The sequence below is a fragment of the Takifugu rubripes genome, chromosome 17 (genome assembly GCF_901000725.2).
Source record: "Takifugu rubripes chromosome 17, fTakRub1.2, whole genome shotgun sequence".
NCBI classification, from domain to species: Eukaryota; Metazoa; Chordata; class Actinopteri; order Tetraodontiformes; family Tetraodontidae; genus Takifugu; species Takifugu rubripes.
Genome location: NC_042301.1, coordinates 11,702,317 through 11,719,131, shown reverse-complemented (window position 1 = coordinate 11,719,131; position 16,815 = coordinate 11,702,317). Strand labels below are relative to the sequence as shown.

At 40.2% G+C, this 16,815-nt stretch overlaps 1 protein-coding gene across 2 annotated transcripts in view; it reads left to right on the top strand.

Moving 5' to 3' along the window:
* The window catches only part of sdk1a (sidekick cell adhesion molecule 1a), a 121,998-nt gene that overhangs the window by 38,573 nt on the left and 66,610 nt on the right, over nt 1–16,815 (top strand). For both annotated transcript variants that reach the window (XM_011612791.2, XM_029850847.1), the window contains 3 exons: nt 1,196–1,352; nt 3,318–3,424; nt 3,631–3,778. In XM_011612791.2, the coding sequence (XP_011611093.2) occupies nt 1,196–1,352; nt 3,318–3,424; nt 3,631–3,778 (412 nt within the window). The remainder of the gene's footprint in view (nt 1–1,195; nt 1,353–3,317; nt 3,425–3,630; nt 3,779–16,815) is intronic.

The following is a 16,815-nucleotide window of genomic DNA, read 5'->3' as shown; positions in this document are numbered from 1 at the left end:
TGGAAATTATGACATTATATTAGAGCTTCATTGATCCCTGTGGAAATTGCAGTGCTCAGCCCCTCAACAGGAAATACTGCAGCAATAAAGAGATAGCAGGAACAAAAACAGCATACACTTTATATATATTACAGAAAGAATCAAGAATTGAAACGTATGTTTATGTCAGACTTGAAGCTATAAATCTAGAGAAATTCTATTAGAATTGTTATATTTAATGGTTTAATTATTAAATGGACATTAACAATATAATCAAAACAAAATATTTTATAAGCTTTTTCTTTTAAGCATTGTGCACTTATGAGGGTTTTTGGGGCAGAGGTTTCATAATTGAATGTGATGTCTGAACATCTTGAAAGCATTGGCCAAATGAAAGCCTCAGATTCATCTGTTATTTGACAATTTGTCTAATGAAAAACCTAAATGGGAAAAGGAGTAGGCAGTTTAATTTAATTATCAGCAACGTCACTGCAGGTTCTTTGTACAAAAGTAGCTGCGTCATGTGTGAGCTCTGTTTTTTTTGGGGGGGGGAAGGGGGGATAAAAAAAAATCCATGAAATGCTGTTTTTCTAGACCATTGATGTGTGGTGGTGCCATGCAGTGACACTGATAGATGTTCGTGTAGAACCAAATGACTGATGTTCTACACAAGTTGCCCTTGAGGCCATGAATTTATTGTTACGTAAGATTGAAAGGCTTTATACTGTGATTACAACCTTTGTTAAAACCTTATTCAGTATATTCTGGTAGTTGAATCATAGCTGGACCTTGTTGTTGGTTGCTCCACACCTCATTATGCGGGTCGTTGAAACCTCCCCTGACACAATGGGGTTCGTTGGAGGCTACCAACGAACCCCATTGTGTCAGGTGACAACCAGGTGACTGAAGCTACAAATGTGCTAATGGCTCCTGAAGAGTATAAGTATCTGGAACTCCCTAACAGTCAGATAGAACTGATGATGACGCTTGGATGAGAGATGAAACGTCTTCATGGAACTCAAAACAGTCCAGTTGCTATGATTCAATTACCAGAATGACCATGACCTGGATGACTGGGAACCTTCACACACATGCTTACTCTCTATTGTAATGCAATTGCAACATGAAGCTAATGTGTTTGTTGTGATATACAGTATCTTCATGACCATCAGAGCTTTATATTTATATTATTTATTGATTTCTTTCTCTGTATCAGAGGTGGCTCCGTACCTGCGAGGCAATGGAGCTCGGCAGCAAGTGGTGTTGGAAGGAAACAGACTTGTGTTGACCTGCTTGGTTGGAGGCAGCTGGCCCCTGCAGTACCGCTGGACCCTTAACAACAGCAACGTCACAGACTGGACGCCGCAGTACAGGTTGGTTCTCATCCACAGCTGAAGAATCTCTCTGCACCCTTCATTTCCCCTCAGCAGTCGGTCACTCCACTCCTGATCGCCATCTGGAAGGCGCGCCATCTCAAGTTTGTTATTTGCAGGTTTTCCCTGCTCTACTGGTCTTGACACCTTTGGATTCCATCCAGAGTTTGTTGACGAAGCTGCCACAATGTCAGTCATTAGGGGCCCTTGAGCCAAAGCGTGACCTATTTGGGAGTCATTTCTTTCGTTCACCATTATCTGAGTTGTCAGGGTCAAGTGAACGGAGGTGTGAAGGGGGTCAAGCTGCCGACTGCCATTGACTGATCTCATGTACTCTGTAGCCAGCTGATAGTCAATGTGCAGTCAGTTTTATAATGGGTGTTCTCTTTGACACACGGTAAACATAAACATATGTGTCTTTTTACTCTCCTTGTTTTCTCTCCTATAAATTGTCTCTTCTCCTATACATGCAGATGTACAGATGAGCCCAGTCCTATAAACTGGCTCCTCTGTGTTGTGGCCCATGTGGACTGCTTGTATGTTCTCTCCATTATTTACTGCAGGTCAGAGCACTTCACACTGTTGTGAGTACGTATATACGCAGCATTGTTAAGGTTATGTTTGGCTGATTTGTCCTCTGGAAGAAAAAAACAGGCAGGATCTCCTCTGCTCCACTGATCTAGCTAGTTTCTTTTAATTAATATCACACTTTCATAGGTTAGGAATGCTAATATTGATAATTGTATTGCTAACCTGTTCTTCTGCTCTGAGGACTGACTGTCGTGTTTCAGTATGCAGTCCTCCATGTTTTGGGTGTGTTTTAATCTTAGGGTTTTTATTAGGTCTCAGGTCCACGAAGACGCCACATTTGGAGACACCTCTTCTTTCTGTTACACTGACCTCAGAGATGGACTTGTTTTTTTCCCTTGGTCCGGTTCTGATTTTTACCTTTCCTGTCCATTGTTGCACATTCTTGCACATTGTTGCATGTACTTTGGGACCGGGGTGAAAATTTGGGAAAATAGCAAAATATTCAGCAACAGGTAAAACGTAAAATACTCTGAAATTCATAGAACAAATGTATGTTCTATGTATATTCTCCTTAAATCTAAATTACTTTTGTTAACATTATTTATACAGTTGCATTCCAGTTTCCCCCAATAAATATGCATTTTATCCTAGTAAAAACAGTATTCTATGAGCACAGTTTTCATTGAAAACTTTCATATTACCGTGCTGATACTGTTTTCCTATAAAAGTAATTGCCATTTATATTATTTCATTTATAATAAAAGTGAAAGGACATTTCTGACACTAAAATCTGCCGCAAAATGATTTGGTGATGATTCAAATAGAACTGTGTCTGCCTGAGTCTCTGTATAAGTGTGGGTTTGTGTGCTGGCAGCGTCCCCTAACAGCCTGGGAGTTAAATACTTGGCTGTCCTGGTATTCATAATGAGCCCCAGAGCGCTGTCCAGTTTTACAGCGTCATAAGTGTGTGTTTGCGTGTTTGTCCAGCATGGCCTCAACCTAGATCCAATGCCAAGCTTCCATCAGAGAAGCACAGTCCATTTAAACCCCATTAAGAAACATCACCAATCCCTGGAAAATACAGACCCTCCCCCTCTCTCTTGCTCTCTCTCTCTATTACACACTCCTAATGTATGTGTCTACAGTATTTAGAATATGTTGCAGGTAGGAAGTCAAATCGATGTGAACAACAGTTGTTTGAAATGCTCTGTGTGATGGTGCACACTGTCCTTTTATTTCCTATTTTATATCTAACATTGTCATTTCAGGACTCTTTTATTCTCTAATGTAATTGCACCCTCATATTTCCAGGTGTAATATTCAGCTTTTCCTCACACGCTCTGAACAATAGATGTTACGTTTAAACGGCATGATGGAAGGACAGTGTTTGCTGAGAATTTAGACATAAAAACACCTTTTTTTGTCTGTTTTCAGGCTTTTTATGCCGTTGTTGAAGCGGACTGATGCTGGGCTGTATCGCTGCATTGCCAGGAACAGGATGGGAGCGGTTTTAGACCACAGAACAGAGGTGCAGGTGGCCTGTGAGTAAACATCATTTTCAACAATGCCTTGAATGACAACTTCTGAGACATTGAAACGCTCAAATCTTGATTGTATTTATAGACACTAACCGCCAAGGTTGTTTTTAAAAGTGTTACATAAAAAACCTGAACTTTGGTATATTCTTTCTAAGCAAATGTAATTTATAAGTCCTCTTTTATTGTGCCTTTTCTTTTCCCTCCTCAAGTTCAAGGGAACTTTTCTGCTGAAGAGCAGAGGAAGACGGTAATGCAGGGCCGAGCAGCTGTCATCAGCCAGCCAACTCTGGCTTCCTTCCCCCGCCCGCTCGTCACATGGTACAAAGATGGACAGAAAATAATCCCCAACACCCGGACGTAGGTACCATTTATCTGTCTGTCTCTGCTCCCTAGACTGACCGCAGTGTAGGTAGCACAACACTGCTTTAGATAATTTTATGTAAGTTTTATAATTTTATCATCTTTATCCCTCAGCAGAGGATTGTACTAATTAGCAGGATTTCAATAGTTCCTCCTATCTTGGAGAACAATTGTTTGAAACAATAACACTTTTCAAGAGACACCTGTACGACAGAAGTGGGTCCTTAGCAGGGAAATATTAATAAGATAAAAATCAGTGAATCTATTCTTTTCCACTTGTCTAGAAGGTGGTACTTAAGTTCAGGGGCGCTGTCATTGATCAGAAGACAACTGGTCCTGCCTTGGTTTACGAGAACACACGTTTGGTACAATGGTGGTTTCACAGCTAAGGCACTTCCTTGTTAGCCCCCATGTTTCATCTGATCACTCGTAAGTCTATTTAATTTGAACTATTTCCAAAGGTATCATCACAGCTTGTTGAAGAACGATATTAGATCCACTAAGGTTTTGTTTTTTGGACTTCAGTCATTTGTGCAGAAAGAACCTGTCTGGACATTCAAGTGTACATGTAACCGTCCTGACAGTTCACTCGCTCCTATAATGACTTGAGAGATTCTTGTGGAATAAGCAGTTTGCTCTTTAATCTCCCCTAACATGAAAAGTGACATCCCGGCTCCCATTAAGTTCTCTCATCAAGTGTGACTTAAGGAAAGTGGAGCGCATCTATGGCTCACGGACGCTGTACGTGGACATTTGAGTTCAGGCCTTGGGCCATGTGGGCGACATGACAAAGTGTCCTTGATCAAAAACTGAACTCCTAATTGCTCCCAATGCTGCGTCTGTAGCGTGCTGATGTGTGTCAGGGATTATCTCTGTTGATGGGCCGTGTGATGTGTCTGTGAGGGTGACTTGTGTCATGTAGTTACAGACCCGTACACTTGCATCATGCCGCTCAGGTGGTGTATTTGTTACAGGTTTTGGAGCATGCTGGTATTCAGCGGCATTGGCAGCAGGTCTCACTGTGTTCTATTAATGTTAATACAATCCGAACCTGCATTTTGTGATGAAATATTCAGATTTCTCTGCTCCTTTCATGACAGTGATGAAGATTTATGCATAAAATTTCCTTTGAACCCACATAGAAAAGACTAATTTGCACCTTGTCTCTTCCAGACAAGTTTCTTTCTTTCTTTCTTTCTTTCTTTCTTTCTTTCTTTCTTTCTTTCTTTCTTTCTTTCTTTCTTTCTTTCTTTCTTGCTTTCTTGCTTTCTTGCTTTCTTTCCTTTATTACTATTGTGCTTTGTTGCCTCCACTAGCTCAATGCATCTCTGTCTATATAGCTCTCTTTACAGTAATTATCATGGCACAAGATATACTGCTGCAGAACCCGTAAACTTCTGTCCCTAAATAAACTGCCTAACTGGTTTTGGTGCATACAGTCGCACACAGCCGCAGCTGTCTCTCCAGACCAATCTCAGTCGCATTTACCTGGCTTGACCACCCACAGGTGCACTTGTGTGTATCATAGCGAGTGCACGGCCGTGTGCGTACACACTTATGCCGGCCGTTCGGGCTGCCTGCTGAGATGAGGCCAGATGGTGCTTGGCGGTTGGCTGTTTTTTGTGGTGACCGGGCTGATGATATTGTTATGAAGTTTATTGATCTGACGCGTTGCGCTCCATCCCTTTCGCACTGTCTCCCTGCCTCTCACAGCATCCACAAGTAATGTCTGTGTGCCTGCAGCTAACTTTGCTTGCATATCTTGTCCCTGCAGTGGGGGATAAATGTAATAAAACTGTTTTGATAATATAGCAATTTGGGGACAAGGCTGCCACCCAATGACATACTTAAAATTGTATCTTTGTAGGAGAACTAGAGGCAAATATTGTGCCGTTTGAGGGAGTTAATTATAGTGAGGTTGATACAGGTGGTCAAATGTCAGGACAGGGCCGTCTGTGGATGGCCTGTCCTCATGGACCCACCCTGCAGCCCCAGCCATATGCTGCTGATGGGCATCTGGGTTCATATGTTCACATTCAGACTGTGATTCTCCCAACAGTTGTGAATACTAAGAAAAGCTTTTAAATAAATGATTTTCTTCTTGCGCCTTTTTAGCGGCTGTAGTTTGTGTTCCCTTTGCTGAGTATGTGCACATATAGGAGATATGTAGAAGACCACAAACTAAAGAAAAGGAAGGAATGTGTACAGCTCACGGTAAAAGGTGTTGAGTCGTACTATAACAGCAGTGCTGCTGCAGTGAAGCAGCCAAAAAGCAATGTTCAAACAGACTATTAATCTGGCAGGACACAAATAAGGGTCCAGAGTTTAAGCTCATCTGAATCCACCGTGTCTACAACTTAATCTGTTGAGCCACCATGAGCTTACCTGCTGCTCACCACTTTGTTCTTATTTGTTTGATCATTTCAAACTGTTGTTTTAGGACTGAACACGGTAACTCAGAACCATGATCCACTTTTCTGTTACACACACACAATGGCAACCAAATGAATTCATCTTTTTGTCTGTGTCAGACCTTTAACAAAACTTGAATTTTGTTGACTGATAAGTCCTCACAGATGAGCCTCCCTTCAGTGGATGTAATAACATCATCAGGCTTCTTCTTTGCCCTTCCCGTAACCTCTTAAGACCCCAGAGGATTTGAGCTGTGGAACAACTTATGAACACTGTTTATCTGACTGACTGGAATGGTCATTAGGTTCCGTTTTTTGGAGAAATCATATGTGAAATGATTTTATTTCCTATGAAAGCCTTTTTTGTGTAGATAGCTGCTTGCTATTTGAGAGATGTATAAACAACCTCTTAAAACATTAGATCCGCAGAATGTGATGTTGCTCTCTGCATTTTTTAAGAAGTCTGTTTGGTTCCTCCTGGTTCAATTTAGGGTCATCATGTAGATTTTTTAATTTTTATTATCAAAACTAGCTCAGTGGTAAAATCAATAAATTCACCAAAGTCTCTTACCAGTATTTTCTAATCCAAAGTGATCCCGAATGACTTGATGCTGCTTTATAGGCGCAAGTCTGTGAACTGGATCCAGTTGTAATCATAGTTGAATGACCACAGAGCTGATGTATTAGCCGGGGACTGCATAGAACAGCATAAGACTGAGGCGATGTGCTCTTATTGCTTTGTCCGAACTGACGCTTTGTTTCATTAGTTTTAACTCACAGAGGATTAAGATCAGACAGAATTTACCACCAGCAAAAATAAAGGAATAATCAAGGGGTGAAACATCCCAAAACTCTTGAGTTCACCTGGCAACACAGCATAATGGTGGTGTACACTATGCAATTCAGGGCCCTCTCGGGGTGAAACGTGGCAACATTTTTAAAGGAATTTGAATCTGAATTTTTGGTCGAGGCTCTAAAACGGTGGTCTTCCGTTGCTCTTTAAGACAGGTTGAGGGACAGCCATTGTCTTGCGACAGGCTGAGATAAAAGCGTTCGAAATGTAGGACCACAGTCTCAGAGTGTGACAGCGGCTACGACTTACATCTGCTAACCAATCAACAGAAATGGAGCAGAAAGAAGGAGTAGCATGGATACTAAATGCTAATAGTTCTTTTCCAGATCCAAGGTTTCCCCATTGTTATTTGTTTTTGTGCAGTTGAGGATGATGATGGCAATGATGCTGTACGTCACAGCCAGCGACTCAGTAGAGGTCATCGTTCAGAACATACAAAGAGAACAGCCACATTATCATCCATCAGAAAGTTGAAAAATTTATGGCAGGAACCATAAATCTAATATATATTAGTATCTGGTCTGATAAGTATTGATAGCATGTTTCATATCAGCTCATGGTAACAAACCCATGGAAATTAACCTGCCTGACCTCAAACTGAACCCAGAACCTTGCTGGTAGGAGGTGACAGTAGGTTCTGGGTGTGCATCAATGGGTGTGCATCTGTGGGCCTAGATGCTCGTGTCCCTGTACTTTTCACTTCAAGTTCATTACTGACACATCACATTTGGTTCCAAAGACTAGTTGATACAAAAATTGGGCAAAGTCGCCTCTTTCTGCTGCGGCACGATAACACCAGTTTGGCTGTAAAGAATTTAGATGGCTTGTTTAATTTTTAATGTTATCACTGTACTGCATGGGGAGCGTGGGAGCGACACATGTGGTAAAGGGAAGCAGGGAACAAGGGGTTGCTTTAATTGCATTGCATTTTCTTGTAATATTATTCATTGTCAAGGTGGAGTGGGGTAGAATTGCATTATGAAGACGGCACTTTAGGGCCTGCTGCTGGACTATGAATATTCATTGCTTATTTAGCCAAAAGCAATTTGTTGGAGCTTTGTTCAAAACTGTTGATGTATTTTCAGGTCTGTAGGCTCTAAGTAGACCTGCAAGTATGCCATAGTTTAAAAGCAATACATTTTTAATACGTTTCATCTTCTTTTCTATCTTGGCTATTTAGCTTTCATACCTATTTTTGTTTGTTGCGTTAACAGACCTGTGGTGAATATATCAGGCCAATTTAAAACTCTTCTACATCCTTTTTGCGGAGGCATTTCTAAAGACTGTTAAGGTAAAAAGACATTTTTTTTAAAACTAGAAAAAATATGCATTAGCTTGAAGGTAGCGTTTAATGGCAGTCTTACTTTTCCTGACACTCTCAAGGCAGAAAGACTAGCATCAGCAACAGAGGAGCGTGGTGTGTGCGCACGCACGCGCATGTTCATGTATTCGCATGTGTGTTAATGCCTCTGCATCACTTCATAGTATTTAATATATATTGCCAATATATCATTTGGGCAATATTAAGATTTACACAGACCCTTCTTTAACATGCACATCACACATTTGTTGTCATATTTCCTTACCTTGTTCTCAGTCTGCTTTGCTCAATTATAGTTGTGTTCATTAAAGTGGTCATTATGGTGACTATTATCTAATATTTACTTAAAATATACACTAGGTTGGTGTGATTAAGCCATTGTCTTATTAACGTTCTAAAATTCAGATTCAAATGATTGTTATTCCCATGTTTTCTGAATGATGGGTGGAAAAAAACACATTTGAATAGTTTGGAATTTGAATTTTATTTAGATGCATCTCAGTCTGTGCACTCAAGTTAGGTTTTAAATTGTGTCACTCACAACCTGACATTCAAAAGCTTTCATGACCTGCCCTAACACATCAAAATTATTTTATAAATTCTAAAATTAGCACGATATCTACAGTACCATCCTCAGGTCGCATCAATCCCACGCTCCAGCTGCTTGTTTGACAGTAAAACGGCGTGGAACTCTAGTGGAGCTGCGCTCCCCATGATCCTGCTGGGCGTGGAGAAGATGTGTGACTCAAGAGGTTGTTAGGAAGCAGAATGAAATGATAGAGAGGATAAAGATGCTTTTGCTTTTGAAAACTACCTTCACGGCTCGCAAAATGTAGAAAATTAGGCATAAAATTGCCCACTAAGAGTATGTTTCATGTGGCAAAGGCATTCTATTAGTTATATCGAGGAACTGAATCAAATTAGACTAAAGCGCATATCTTCATGCCATTATCCCCTTTGTAAAATGTGGTTTTCAGGCACGTCTTTTCAGCATTTTGGCATAAAAATGTTCAGATTTACGTTTAAACTAATGTAATGCTTTTACATATGCCATTATCAACTATGTTGTCAGCTTCTCTCTTGGCTTTCACAGTTTGTGTAATACCATATGTTACTGTGTGCATCCATGTGTGGACCTTACATACAAGCACAAAGAAAGCTGTGAAGATAATGTGCTGAAGTAAACTGATCTGATGAAGAACGCAACTCTGTATAGAGAAATTAGACTGGAAAGGAAGTGTAATCCAATCTATTTTATTTAAAAAGCCCAATTTTAAATAAACACCAAGGTTTCCAATGTGCTCTACAGTAAAAGTCAATTATATTTCCCCTGACTACCTAACACATTCCAAACTGTACCCGCAGAGTACATCCAGTCAGAGAGCAGCTTAGTGAGTATATTTCAGATTGTGTTTTTTGGATTTTGTGTATGTTTTCCATGATTTCACTCAATTTCTGCTCCTATACTTCTGTGTGCCTCAGAGTATCACGTCCATCTGACCGTGAGAGAAGTCGGGGGTGTGTGTGCGCACGCACGTGTGTGTGTAGCTCATTCTGATGATTAATTAAATGTCTTTTGTCTGTGTCTGGCCTCTCACTCTCCCCACCTCCTTTTGTCATTTCCCCCCCAACTTTTGCTTTCCTGTCTATATCCTATATCATCTCAGCAATCATTATTTCCCTATTAAAGTCCAAACCAACACACTCTCACATGGCACGTTGTGCACGTTCATGTGTTTGTGTGTGTCCCCAGTCTAAAGTCATTAAATATTCTAAAGACAGAGACCTCTTTTAATTATGCTCTAATCACACATTTAATTAGCTGCCACACACACACATCCATCACTGAAAAGACTGCACACATATATACTTATCCATAAATTTGCACTCGGTTCCCTCTGAAAGAAATTCCTGCCTTATTTCCTGCCTTATTGACCAGGCCAGCAGGAGAAAAGCAGGGTGAATTAGTGTGAGCGAGCGGTCCGCTGAGGGGTGACTGATGGAGTTTGAGTTTGGCGTAAGGCTGGCAGGTGATCCCGAAACCATAAAGCTCAATGGAAAAAAAGAAAGGATGAAATAAAGCACAAGTTTTGCGAGTATTCGAGCCGTTCAGCTGTGCTTTTCCATCACTAGTCCTTACTTAAACATCCCCAGGGACAGCGGGAAAAAGGACAGACTGGTTAATATTAAACCAACACGATGATAATCTTGAGATCCCTGCTCAAATTCAAGGAGGAAGTCACCGTTTTCTTATCTGCATCGTTCAAACTTTCTGTTCTTGGTTTCAAATGGGAGTCTTGACTTCTGTACTTTTGAGCTTCCACCAGAAAAGTTATACACTAATAATGTAAAAGGTGATGAGTCATTGGGCTCATTTTTCTCTGACCTCTTCATCCTTGTTAAAAAACCATTGTCCTGCTTTTTTCCTAGACTTTCACTGCTTCATGATCCTTGTGCTCTACATAAGGAACCACCATTGGTTCACCACACACGGACCAACATCAGTATTGGATTGAATTCGTGCAAGGACTTATCCACATTTTGTGCTGTGACAATATCAAAAAATGTCCACTTTTGGACAAAACCACTGGGGCATCAGTGCAGGACAGGTTTATGCTTGGCAGGTTGTGCAGTCAAATCTTTGAACGACTGGCAGCCCATGGGGGGGTCGCTCACCACTTGCCCCGTAAATGTGTGTTGTGTAAGAGGCTACGATTCTTTAGTCCGTCCTGTCTGCATCATGTAGAAGGAGCAGAAAGAAAGCTCTGAAGAATGTTAATTTTGCTGTCTGGTTGCTGCACATTATATGTGAATAATAATTATATGTAAATAATCGTTTACAAAACCACACATTTAAAGAATAATGCATAATAAGATGTTTCTGTATATAGTTAAAAGCATTTTTCACACTGCATTGATTTGAGCTTTTATTTTAACAGGTTTGTGGTTGTGTCAGCACCAACATAAGCGAGAACGTTGAACTTGTTTATGCTGTGCTATTGAATTTGACCTTTAAAACTACTCAAAATGGATGCAGCTAAATTTAAATAGCCATGTATTTGAGAAATTAGCAATTTTTCTCTCACACAAATATACACACATGGATTAGAACAATGGCCTTCACACATTAGCTGGTCATCTATCATCAAACCTTTTAGTAAAGTGTGATTTTTTTAGTACATTTACTTGATTGGAAATAGCAGCTGCAAGTTTATCCTAGTCTATTTTTGTTTTACTAGTGTAAATTGTAATATTGAGGTTGGAATAGAATAGAACCTAGATATTAAGAATTAATATAATAATTTAATATTCCACTATGTTTGCTATTTCATTTATAGTGAGAATGCATAAAGCTAAGACACCCTCCTTCAGTCGAGTTCACTCTCTACAACAGCAACCCACACACAATACATTTCACATCAGCCAGTGAGGGCAATGGTGGAACATTTGTTCTTCAAAGTATGAACGTCCAGGTACTCCAGAAGCTCAAAGGCTGCATCTGTGTACTGGCGGGAGAGAAAACGGGTTGCTGGCGTCGACTGGGTCGCTGACGACCTTGACTGGGTCACTGACCTCCAGACATAAACATTTAATAACAATAGTATGGAAGCAACAAGGCAAGATGAAAACAGTACATCTTTTCCCACCCACTGATGTGAGTAATTTTCTGAGCAGAAGCAAAATATAAAGTTCCGCGTCTGGAGTCCCACTTTTACTTTCTGCTTCTTACAGTCACATGAACTTGAATTAGAAAAGGTCACATTATTTTAGCGTGAGGATTCCTGGCTCAGGTGGTCTGTTCAGCCAAACCAATGAGAGAGAATGTTGGAGGCGTTCCTGCCCGAGAACGAGAAAAAGAGAGAAACGCAGAGAGAGACTGAGAAAGAGAGAGAGTCACAGCAGTTGTCTGGCTAATTGGAAGTAGACATAATTAGTGCTAATTAGGATAATAGCCATTTGTCTAGAGATCCATCCACCTAATGGGACGACAATAATCATTCAGTTGAACACACACACACACACGTATGGTCAGACAGTCGGGGTGGTTAACATGCAAGGAGATATACAGTAGTTTCTTTTAAAGGTGTTAACATTTTCCAGTGTTCGTTCATGTGGAAAATCACCTGTGGCAGACAGATGTAAAGCAGCAGCATAAAGGAAGTGAGTCACACTTATCCTGTAGCAAAAACAAACACTGAGTGCAATGGTTTCCTCGCTTTGTTTACTCAGAATCGAACTTCATCTGTCTCTCCTCCCTTCCTGCCCTCATCTCACCCTCACTGCGCTTTGCTTTCCTTTCCTGTAGTGTTGCTTTTCCACTTTCCTCCACCTGTCCCTCGAAGCATGCCAGGGGACATTAAACAAATGCCCTCTCTCTCTGTCCCTGTCTCTCTCTCACACACACACACACACACACACACACACAGAGTACAGGTAATCCTGTGATATGTACACTGTGGTAATGATAAGTCTGAGTGCTGCGGAGTTTGTTGCTTTACATGAAAGGAGATAATTTTAGACTGAACATTGTTAAAATCTGCTGTTGAAATCTCTCCTCTTTTCCTCCACTTCACTTTCTGGAGCATTAAAGTCATCACAAATTCTCCAAGCGTAGTTGCCTTGTCGACTGTATTTTCATATATTTTATCAAAAAATATTGATGAGATGCCAAAGATATTTTTAAAATCCTGAATTTACAAGATTTCCTTTTACTTACTTGAGGTGGAAGTGAAGTGAACAAACAGAATGTTATTTCTAGGAGATCATACTGTAGAGTGGAAGGACAGAAAGATCTAGAGTTTAGTTTCAACCAGTTTACCTATACTATATGGATCTATTATTAGAGTCCTACTTTGACACAATAGGGATCCATCTATTGAATAACAATAATAATAAGGGACTGACAGTTGCAATATTCCCTCAGGTGTGCCTTACACACCTCTGACACCTTGAATTTATCCAATTATCAGCTGCAGTTCTAGTCTTAATTCTGGTTATTTTGCTCAGCTCTGACACTTCTTCTTCATTGCTTATTGGCAAATGATCTGATGCATTATTATCACATGCTCACTTATCTGAGCTATTTTCTTCATCCTCAACCTCAAATGTTAATAAGTAAATTCTAAAACTGACGATATTGTGGTTCTATTGTACTCCTAGTTCTTTGGTAGGAGTGCTTCTTTTCCACTTCTTTCTTTGACATTTGTAGCAATAATTTGCCTAAACAAATGTGTTTTTAAAGATAATATTCAAGACATCGGATTTTGCCAAAGAAAAAGGGCTAAATAATCTTCAGAAATGCAGTATAAAATTCATTATAAAACAAATCTCCAGCTCCAGGTTGTGTTAACAATAGCTTAATTTTAAGTATGCATAAAACCATCTGAAGTAATCTGTGTCATGCTTCTGGCAGCAGAATGGCAAAAGCTGCACTGGCAGTGCTCCATCCCTCAGCCGGAACTTACTTTGACTTTTTAATCCATTATAAACATGAATTTATCATTTTGGAGCCATTGATGAAAGCCAAATTCTGTTCCCTGCGTCTGCTTATGTCTTTATTTCTCCACATATGAATCACAGCGGGTGTCGGGGCAATGCGCTCACACCTTCCTTCCCGTTTTTTCCCGCTGCAGAGACGAAATCTCCGAATAAGAGAGTCTGTCCCTTTGGTTTCAATTAAAAATGCTTTACCATCGGCTTTGTACACTCTAGTTAGGCCAGTTGAGCTATTTTGGCAGAAATATGAGGGTGAACATCAGTAATGTTAATTAGATTTCATCTCATTCAGATCAAGCAGAATCACGTTGCTGCTCCTGTCCACGTGGGCTCACTGAATCACATCTATATTAAATGGAACCAAACCTAATTAATTGCATTAATTACACCCACATTTACCTCTGTGTCATGTCAGCATTGCTGGCGTGAACAAGCTGCTTTCATGCATCTTTTCTATCATCAGCATTTGAAAGGAGGGTTTCTAGCCCTCTGATGGCCATATTTATACTGTATATATATATATATAAAGAGCACTTTCAAAACTTCCAAAAACACATATTTTTAAAATCTGATCTGTTATGGTAAAAGCATCTTCACTTGTTGGTTTCTGGACTACATGGACAAAGACAGGACACAAGACACAAAGCAATCCCAGGGTCTGACAGTATAGATAAATATAGTACAGAAGCTTTGCTCATCATTTCTGCATTCAGAAAAAAATCTGTCTCTGCAGTTTTATAGTTACCAATTACTCTGGCATGGGAGATAGTGCTCCACAACTCAGGCTGACAGGCAATTTTCGAGAAGGGCTTAAAATTTGGATCACCTCCTCAACCTTGTATATGGGTTTGTATAAGGTTTTAAGCAAAATCCAAACTTGAATTAAGTTGGTACCAATCTTTACACTTATCTAGTTGTATTTATTTGGTCTCATTACACAAACAGCTGCTTTTATTTGATGAAAGGAAGCGGATGGCTTGAGAAGGCTCGTGTGTGTCTTCTGTGTGCAGTGTGGGTGTCTGGCACCCACTTGCTTCAACGATGAACCTGCCAAAATGTCGACTGGGGTACACATATTGGAGTTTTCTTCACTGCTCGGCTGCCACGTTACCTCCACCCAGACTCTCAGCGTGTTATAAGAATGTGGCTGATGATTGGATGAACAGGGAGGACAGTGGTTGCTGAGGTGACCACTGTTGGCAGGAGATCTCCAGATCTAATATTAACACTCACCCAGTCACACACTCAAATTTGTGCGCTCTCAAGCACCGACTTGTTCATTCGTCTGCTGGCACGTGACATGTGTGTGGTAATCAGCACTTGGCACGCTCGAAGCGTCTTTTTGTGTGTTTGTTTGGCAGTCAGTCTCGAGGACATCCATAAGGTTTATTAAATGAGTTCTGGGGCCAGATATTTAATGAAAGACCAATCTGGCCTGGTGCTTTGATTCAAGAGTCAGGAACCAGGGGATTCGCTGGTGGTGGTGTTGGTAAGAACAGAGCAGCTGCGTGGAGAGAAGGGGGAGAACGGTGTCCTAGAGACAGCTAGAGAAGCAACATGCGAGCAATATTGGATGAAACTAATATGTGAACGTGAAGATTGGAATCTAAGTGAATATTGAAAATGTGACAAAAGAGGTAGACTCAGCGAGGTGGTTTTACACGAGGAATTAAGAAGAAGACGAAAAAATTGGACACAGTAATTTTATTTCTTTCAAATTTGTGTCTAGAGCTTGGGGGATAAACTTTTAGTTTTGCACGCTCATGCCCTACACACAAGCATGCACAGTTTTCCAATTTGGTTTGCTCTTAATTAAAAGCCAGAACAGGTATTTCTTTTACAGTTTAATAATCAAAAAGAAACCTGAAAATAACCTGAATGTGTGCTGTATTAAATCTCAATTCTGTTACTTGGTGAAATTGATACTGTTCACGTAAGCAGCTCACGTGCATGCTTATTCATATATGTGCACGTGCCTCTGACTACATTTTCAGCATTTAGAAGAGACTGTCTCCCCACCCTCAAGGACTTCAAAACAAATAGGAATATATTCAATATTTGTTATAATAGAACATTTCCCATTAATTGGGGTCCTCATCTATGCTGCCTGACAGGCAAATTGGAATTTATCTCACTTCTGCTTTAATGCACAAGTTTCATGTAAAGGCTACCATCCCAGCCAATGAGAGCACGAAGCATATTGCTGTTGCCATCAGGCTGTAATCGCAAGTAATTTCATAAGAAAATAGTGCGCATAAATTGGATATGCAAATGAGGGAGCACTTCTGATGTTTTTAACTAACAGGATCTTCCTGAACTCACCACAGTCGGACTCCCACGGACCTCCAGTCACTCCAGTGTTAATAGTTTGGAACCTCCCTCACTCTTCCTTCACTTTTTATCTACTGGCATTTTCCTTACAAATCAGATTTGATCCTATCACGTGGAAGGTGCTGAAAGTCTGCTCACAGCTGTGCAGGATATTACATTAAGACCTCAAAGCAGAATTGACCAAAAAAACCCAATATGCAACATTTGTAATCAAATGTGGCAATTGGTCACCAGAGATCACAATAATTCAAATAAATCTGAGTAATTTATGATGTAAATTATATATGTATAAATGTTCTCTTCGCTACCAAAGCACAAAGGGATTGGTGTCACATAGAAGCAAGTTCATGTTGTTTCCTTGAATTCATTTATTAATTTGTTTTTATGTTAGCACATCCCTACATCTGCTTTTCACCCAAAATATAGTGTACACTCGATCATAGAGATTAATCAGAATGCTATTGTCCAAATGAAAAAAATGATGAGATGTTCATTTTATCGTTTCGTGCCCATCGTACATTCTATCACATACTTTATTCATACAATATTGAGCCAGGGTGTCTGTGAAAAGACTAAATTCATTACCCTTCTGACTTGGACTTGAATGCACGTTACTGACTCT